General features: G+C 42.1%; 2 protein-coding genes across 2 annotated transcripts; both read right to left on the bottom strand.

Moving 5' to 3' along the window:
- Window positions 1-863: 863 nt before the first annotated feature.
- LOC106816759 lies at window positions 864-3,397 on the bottom strand. Its single transcript, XM_014821382.1, has 4 exons — window positions 2,601-3,397; window positions 2,051-2,283; window positions 1,815-1,938; window positions 864-1,696 (listed from the first exon to the last, which is right to left on the bottom strand). Exons 2-4 carry the CDS (start codon window positions 2,168-2,170, stop codon window positions 1,551-1,553), a joined length of 390 nt encoding a protein of 129 aa, XP_014676868.1. The 5' UTR covers window positions 2,171-2,283; window positions 2,601-3,397; the 3' UTR covers window positions 864-1,550.
- Window positions 2,225-7,284, bottom strand: LOC106816757. The gene is made up of 5 exons (XM_014821379.1): window positions 7,238-7,284; window positions 6,950-7,105; window positions 6,253-6,348; window positions 2,601-5,557; window positions 2,225-2,283 (listed from the first exon to the last, which is right to left on the bottom strand). The coding sequence occupies exons 1-5, from the start codon at window positions 7,282-7,284 to the stop codon at window positions 2,225-2,227; spliced, it is 3,315 nt and encodes a 1,104-aa protein (XP_014676865.1).
- Between the last annotated feature and the right edge of the window lie 271 nt (window positions 7,285-7,555).

Raw genomic sequence — 7,555 nt, 5'->3', positions numbered from 1 at the left:
TAATACATGTATTAAAACACAGGTAAGAATTGCAATTTCTCACCATTTCACGTGTTTTTGTATGTTTGCGAGTCTGGAAAAATTTTCTTGAAGAGTTCATTTGCATGGTCTGCCACCCTCAAAGGCACATTGTGTTCAATTAAATAATCCGTAAATCTCACTTCTGCGTCAAGACAGACAATTCTCTATCTGCTGCAAAGAAGCTTGAGATATTGGGTGTAGATTCCACTGCACCCGCATAGCATAAATGCTTTTGAGAGTCAATATGCCTCTGGCAGTCACTCTTTCCTCCGTGCCCTACTAGAAAGTCTATCTTACATAACATGCAATAGCCATGATTAACACTGAGTTTCGACTTCACAAGTACAGGCCACATCTGTGTATATTCGTTCCTGAATTTCTGTGAAAGACGGGGTTTTTTGGATGGCAATGTGGACGCCATTCTCCTCACGTGTTAATCTGATTAGCAGACAAACTACGCGACACCTTGTAGACAGCGCCTGTCTGACTAGGCTGTTCCATTTACCGTAGACATGCCAGATACAAAATGCATATGGGCACGTCCACAGTAAATGTAGAAAAGTGTGACATGGACCATGAATTTTCAAATGCATTATTTTCTAATTTGATAACAAAATTTCTATAGCAGGAACATTATATTTTCATAATAGAACTATTAAAAGATAACTGCTTAACCGGATTTCATAAAAAAATGAAATTGGTCGTGCTGTAACGGTTGTGATGTACAATATAAAATTCTGTTTTGCATCAAATTCATCCATCCAGTTGGGCTAGTACATTATTGAAACAATGTGTAATGCAGGCCAGTGTAATTTGAAACTGTGCCTGCACCAAAGTGAATAATATAAATATAATAAAACGCCTCTTTATACATGTAACGGTTGTGATGTATCATTTGGGCCATAATAACTTTTCCCGAATAGCAGATTGAATATCAAACCAATGTTTTCTCAAATCTAGGGTTTGGATTAGTTGATCTTCAAAATGCAGTATGTATTATTTATGTGCACCCAATATCATTGGGCAGAAAATAACAAATAACAATGTAGTGTAACGGTTGTGATGTATCACTATGCATCCCGGTTGTGATGTATTGACATCAGAATTTAATGCATAGAATAAGAACATGCCTAGCATAAGAAAAATGCCCTGACAAGCGTTACAAACAAGTTTATAGAACATTCTAAAGCATGTAAAGTAACAACACAACTTACATAAGACTTGGCTCAACATGTCTTGAAGCCAACTTAACATTTAACAGCCTTAAGGGCCATTCATACTTCTCCGGCGGCGTCAAAGAGGACGACGTAATGACGTCATCAGTTGCCAATCGAGCAGGTGTGTGCTGCAGAAAAGTGACCTGATGACGTCAGAGCGTAGTCCATTTTAAATTGATTTAGGGGGGAAAATTTGCAGGCAATGTGTCCTCAGCAGCATGGTTTTCAATTATTTGGCGCGTGGTTAACCCCTCGACAGAGGCGCGCTTCTCCAGAGTGGTACATGTATTCACTGTCTAATCATTCATGCTATTAATGTATGTAGGTCTTAATAAGAGCCATATCAGCATTTGTAAAAAGTGTATGGCCTCTTCTGTCCAGAACTGGCACTTGCAGTTCCACAACAAGGTCTTCTTCGTTTTGCCATGAGCTTTGCTCCAACCATTCGAAGTAAGAACCTGCAAAAGGAAATAAAACATCTTTATTAAACATGCCGTTAGCATGGTTAGCCATAGAAGGTTGTCACATGAGTGTGTCCATCATCTTCATTCACAGACAAGCGGTATTAACTCTTACCAGTTTGTTTCATATATTTCACATTATAACGGTGGTCCTCTGTGTCCACAGCCAATATCATCCCAATGTAGAGCTTAGCGCCACATCTCACAATGGTATATGCACCAGGATGAAACCTGTTGCCCTGAAAAAAATAAAACTTTATGTAACCCTGTCAAATATCATACCAAAGCTTGCATTATAACATTAATGGTCATTAAATACACAGTATGAATGGAATTTAATTGTCCACTCACCTCAGGAACATCTTGGACTGTGACATTATCAACCTCCGGCATCTGGTCAGTCACCTCACTCTCTCCGACGATGGCTGCTACACTAGTACGACTCTCGACCACCTCACCAGTCACAGTCATGTCATCACTATTGGCAAATGATTCAAGCCCTTCGAAATCTTGAAGTATGTCTGCTCAGGAGCATGTTTGATCTGACATCAAAACACCATCCAGGACCAAGTCGTCTGTCATGTCTGTTAGGAAGGTTAAGGCAATTCATTAACAAACAGGAAGCAACATCCATGTGTTATTACCAATCAAGTTCAAAAAAACTAGGACTCCAGTGTGGTGTCATGTTACCATTGTCAATATTTAGAAAGAAACGTTTGCAGATTTGCTGTGTACAATGTACCCCAATTTGTCTTTCCACTGCTGCAAGAATTCTGAAGCACTAAAGGGACAATATCATGCAGTACAATGTGGCGTCATGAGCGGTAATTTTCTGTCCGGACAAAACTGAAATGGGGTTGAATCATTTGTTTTAAACAGAACACTTTTAAAAAAAGGATACGATCAAGAATCAAAGGAGTGTCTTCTATCATTGGCAAACAAGCCACGAAGTGGTTCGGGGTCCACAGTGCTTCTTCATCAGACATACGAATTGATGACCACATTATGGTTGCCACGCCGGCAGAACGGTCTCTACATGCTCGAGGTTCAACAATGCGATTCAGAAGGTCACGTGTTGCCTTGCCACCTGCGTCCGGGTATATTGACTGGATTGGGCACTGCAATACACTAGCCAGTGCAAATATGGCCCACATGTCCATGTAGCTGCCATTGGCGAGAGTTTTCATGGCAACCTGACCAAAGGCATCTGCAATAACGTGCGTACTGTCAATCCTCAGCCCCTCTGGTAACTTGGCTTCAGAAAACACAGTGAGCATGAATGCCAGCTTTTTCTGATTCTCATTCGGGTGATGCCCTTTGTTGAGGTATTCCTCCGATATGTAACATGAGGAATGTAATGCCATTTCTATAGCGATACGAACTCTCATTTCTTTCCAGTAATTCTGATGTTGGAATGCGAACATACTCCCACACCTGGGAAGACAGTTTCCATCTGCATTGATTGAAACTGGGAAGAGGGAACCACATGAGTTCAGAGAGAATGCAATTTTATCAATCGTACTCTTCGTACCAACCACACTGACTTCCTTTGGTTGGCAGAGCAATTCATACTTCTCAACCACTGGTAACACATGTGTGCATCTTTCCTGTAATTCCTGGAAACCCTTGCTCTTAGCGAGGAAACTCTGGACGCATTTGAAGTCATCCTCTCTGTTTCCAGAAAAGTGTGGCGTACCTGGATAAACTTGATGTTGCCCAGTGACCTGATCTCCCATTGTGACTGTTACAGTATTACCAGTTGGTCTTCCAGTAACAATTGAGACATTTGTCCAACTGTCCACGTACCCGTTGTGGCACTTCTTCCCGGTTCTACAGTCTGTGCAGAAACACGCTAAGGTACGAGTGTTCACTGTTCCATCAGATGAAGTCTGGACACAGTGAAGTCCTCTAGTACCAGGTATGGTCTTCGTTATTTCATTTGGTCGCTCTATATCTTCAACGAAGAAGAACGTTCGTCTGGCATGGCAGCAAGCACCTTCGACGTCGTCTCGTGTTAACTCCTGTACACAGTATTGGTACATCTCCGAAGCGTTCCGAACTATCGCTCGCCGAGCCATAACGGCTGATCGTACGAATGACTTGACAACGCCAGTTACGCCATCGCTTGGGCCCTTACCATGGCGTGAGCCAAAGAAGCATCGCGTGATAGGTACACCAAATAGAGCAACTGCTTCCGAAATGTGTCGAAAGGGCAATCGACTTTTGTACTGCGATGAGCAGCCATCCGTAAATTGCACTTCATGCTTTAGGTTGAGGTGGCGCTTCTCTCGAAGATGACGATTAGCTTCAACCAGGAATGCTTTGACAGCATGGGCATCGTGGATCTTGTCGGAAGACAGAAAAACAAGTTCCTCCTTTACCGTTTCATTGTGGATAGGGCACTTGTAATAGGTTACTATAGGGTGTATCGTAGCCTGCTCATGATGCCAATGCGCCGACTGTGCTTCATCCTGATTGGTGCACGCGTAATTCTGACCGAAGTCGAGAACCATGACTGCTGTCCCCTCATCTTCAGGTATGTTGTTCACGATGTTCTTGAATTCGTTGTATTGCCATGCAGCTACAAATAAGTGTGAGGCCAGTGTCTCGAGCTCAGAGCAAAATTCATCGACCAGGGTAGACACAGATCCTTTCAGGGAGATGATGCCCTTGTAACTCTTGCAGGCCTTGTTCTTGTCTTCAATCAATCCCCATTTGTACCACATGACATCGTCATCACTCTGTAGGGGTTCCAAATTCTTCTTCATGATATCCACACCACAGTTGTTGCATTTCCTCCCCACGCACTCACGCTGATGGTATTTTGCACCTGCCAACTTAGGACAAAGTGTTTCTGACACCGCCTTAAATCTATCCGTGATTTTTGATTTCACCTCCGTGCTCTTGGTTTTGTCACAAACCAAGAGCAATGCCTTGATCTTCAATTCAAAATTCGCACAATATTCGCAGATGCATTGATTGACTGGAGTATCTTGACTGGGTTTTACATGTGTTGGCTTCAAGCTTGCAAACTTAGATCGACCAACTTTGACATCTGGATGTTCAGCTTTAAAGTCCTCGTAAGTATTTCGTATTGTCTTCTGGAGAACACGTCTGCACTTATTTTTCTTCACCAGTTTTCTATCAGGTAGTACAACAGACACCTCCGGTTGCTGATAGAAGTCTTCTACCAGATCAATGACATCAGGTTTCAGCGCATCTGATCGTTTAGCCTCTTCCTCTGCAGGCAGACGGGAACATTTTTCAAGGAATGCTGTACTGACACCCAGTTCTTTGGCACCTACATTTATGTCCGAATATCCTGGTGCCAATGTATTAAGAATACTTTTCTTCTCCTTGCGCTTTGACTTTGACAGTTCCCCTTTGACAGTATCAAATGTTTCCTCAAGGACCTTTTGTTTTTTGGCCGATTGAAGCGATAGACCAGCCTCACCAAGTGCCTTTCTTTTCCTTGGAGATAAAGTAGACACAACATGTGCCAGTGCAGTGGCAAACTTCTTTCGTGAATTAGGGCATGCGTCCCGGATTCGTGAGGCAGCTTGTCTTTTGGCCTGAGGGGACATAACATCACAGCCATTATTTTCTTCATCTTCTACACTTGGATCAACATTTTCATCAACATTTTCATCATCACTGTCAGGCTTCTTCCTGTTCCGATCGTATTCTTGAACTCTCCTTACTTTTTGTGAGTGCATCTTTGATCTAGATTCCCTTTTTTTGTCTCTGTTATACTTTCTTTTTTCCTCAGTTTGTTTCCTCGTCTTCAATACAACTTTTCTACGTCGTTGGCTTATTTTCTTTCCCTCGGCTTTACATTTGTTTCTGTACTTTTGTGACCTACAATAGAGAATTTACCAAGGGTCAGAAACCAATCAAAACCTGTCAACGCTACAATACATGTCAGTCAGAAACTCACTTCATTGATTTGATTTTAAATCAATGATTTTAATCAATCAAATTGACTTGATTAAATCATTGATTTAAATCAATCAATTGATTTAAATCAATGATTTTAACATATTAACTCGTCCCCAGAGTGTAATGCGCTCACTTTTACCTCAGGGACCAACCCGATTCCACACCTTTGTAATAAGGCCCAAAAGCCTTGTAATAAGGGTTATAAATAGATCTCCAAGACGTTAGGACTAGTAGCGCCCCCTTCTCAGACTCGACGGTGATGAACAGTGGCGCCCTCACACGGCAACCTGGCTAACGACGGCAGCAACGGTGCTTGGGCACGGCACCCGATGACAAACAACAACGGCAATGGTGCCTGGACGCGGCACCCAACGACAAACAACAACGACGGTGCCTGGACGTGGCACACAACGGCAAAAATGCGTGCAGCAACAGCTCTCGATAAAGACTACTGGCGCCGCCCGACGATGGACGGGAAACGATAGCGACGCTTACAAACACCCCTGCTATTGTATAACAGCCTGCAGTTTCTCGTCAATAAGGAAGGAAATACAGTGGGACCACCCTGTTTGGATGGACTGCATGGTTTTCAATAATTTGCTGAACGAACAAACCTTATTCTGCTTATTTCTCGTTCATGTTCCTTTTGTTCATCAGATTTGGGTTCTTGTCTCCGGGTGCATGATCTTTCACGTTCTTTCTCCAGATACCTGGAAAATGAAAATGTTGTGATTACATAAACCTTCAACCATGTTTGGCAATTGATTGGATGGACGGACAACCAGTTCTTGAATGGGATGTTCAAAAAACATTTAGATTGATAATAAAATGAAATCATTTATTACCCGACCCCTCCAAAGAGTTTATAATTTTGTAATAGTTTCCAATGATAAAGGCAAGATATTCCCTGTCCCTGGGCAACCCTTCCAGAAATTCTGACAACAACAAAATATTGTAGGCCAAGCCTGCTTTTTCACCCTATCAAGGAAAATTACCACGGAGAACATGGCTAACGCTCCATTAGGAGAGTTCCCAACTTTGATATCATTAATGATTAATGATTGATGATTGATAATCCTAACCATAACCCTAACCTAAATGACATTAAACCACAAACTAATATATGACCATATATATGTTATTATGACCATTAATGACATTAAAGTTGGGAACACTCCTAATGGAGTATCACCTCGGAGAACACTGCCTAAACTAATAATTTAGTTTCTGCACAAATGTTGTCCTAAAGAACATAAAGAAAACTTAGGGAATAAATGCCTGCAAGCTACCAAATGTTACGACGGGACTCACAACTGATAGGCCACTGGATGACGATTTCGCTTAATACGACATTTCTTCATCCTTGCTGCTCCAGATTGCCGCACTTTTAGTGGTGGAGTTGCAGGTGCTGGCAGACATGGTGGTATAGCATTATTTGCCGCCTTATTGAAAAGCCGTGCAGACAGCCTGGAAAAGAATTCAAAATGGACAATCATTTAAGGATTACACACTTTACTCAATTTAAAATTAATTACAAAGTGCCACCTCATTTCAACAGGACTGTACCCAATGTGACTTGCTAGGCCTATGACTGTTTACATTGTTTTGTAAAATGATGTACCCTGCAGTGAAACAAAGTCTGGCATCAGGAATATTTTGTGACGGTTGTGATGCTCAGTATGAAGTATCGTTGTCAAATCATCACAACCGTGTTTTTGCTAATTGGTTGCTAATTAAACAGGCTATCATCTCGGGAGTAAACTCCTATGTCCCTCGTAAGGTTATCCGTAATAAGGCTTCAGTCCCTTGGTTGTCCTCCTCCTTAAAGAAATCTATGAGGAAGAGGGATCGCTTGTTCCAAAGGGCCAGGCATTCAAAAACGCCCACTAGCTGGTCTAGATATCGCAATCAAAGAAA

Source organism: Priapulus caudatus, unplaced genomic scaffold (assembly GCF_000485595.1).
Source record: "Priapulus caudatus unplaced genomic scaffold, Priapulus_caudatus-5.0.1 Scaffold1478, whole genome shotgun sequence".
Classification (NCBI taxonomy): Eukaryota; Metazoa; Priapulida; class Priapulimorpha; order Priapulimorphida; family Priapulidae; genus Priapulus; species Priapulus caudatus.
The sequence above is the reverse complement of the archived record's forward strand: the minus strand, read 5'-3'. Positions and strand labels throughout refer to the sequence as shown.

Bases quoted from the DNA above. Each gene is read 5' to 3' on its own strand.
- LOC106816757 (XM_014821379.1), bottom strand. From the start codon at position 7,284: ATGCCAGACTTTGTTTCACTGCAGGGTACATCATTTTACAAAACAAT. The intron at 7,106-7,237 runs GTAAACAGTCAT...ATTCTTTTCCAG, and splicing joins ACATCATTTTACAAAACAAT to GCTGTCTGCACGGCTTTTCA. The intron at 5,558-6,252 runs GTTTGTTCGTTC...TCTCTATTGTAG, and splicing joins CGAGAAATAAGCAGAATAAG to GTCACAAAAGTACAGAAACA.
- LOC106816759 (XM_014821382.1), bottom strand. From the start codon at position 2,170: ATGACTGTGACTGGTGAGGTGGTCGAGAGTCGTACTAGTGTAGCAGCC. The intron at 1,939-2,050 runs GTGAGTGGACAA...TATTTTTTTCAG, and splicing joins CAGTCCAAGATGTTCCTGAG to GGCAACAGGTTTCATCCTGG. The intron at 1,697-1,814 runs GTAAGAGTTAAT...TTCCTTTTGCAG, and splicing joins GAAATATATGAAACAAACTG to GTTCTTACTTCGAATGGTTG.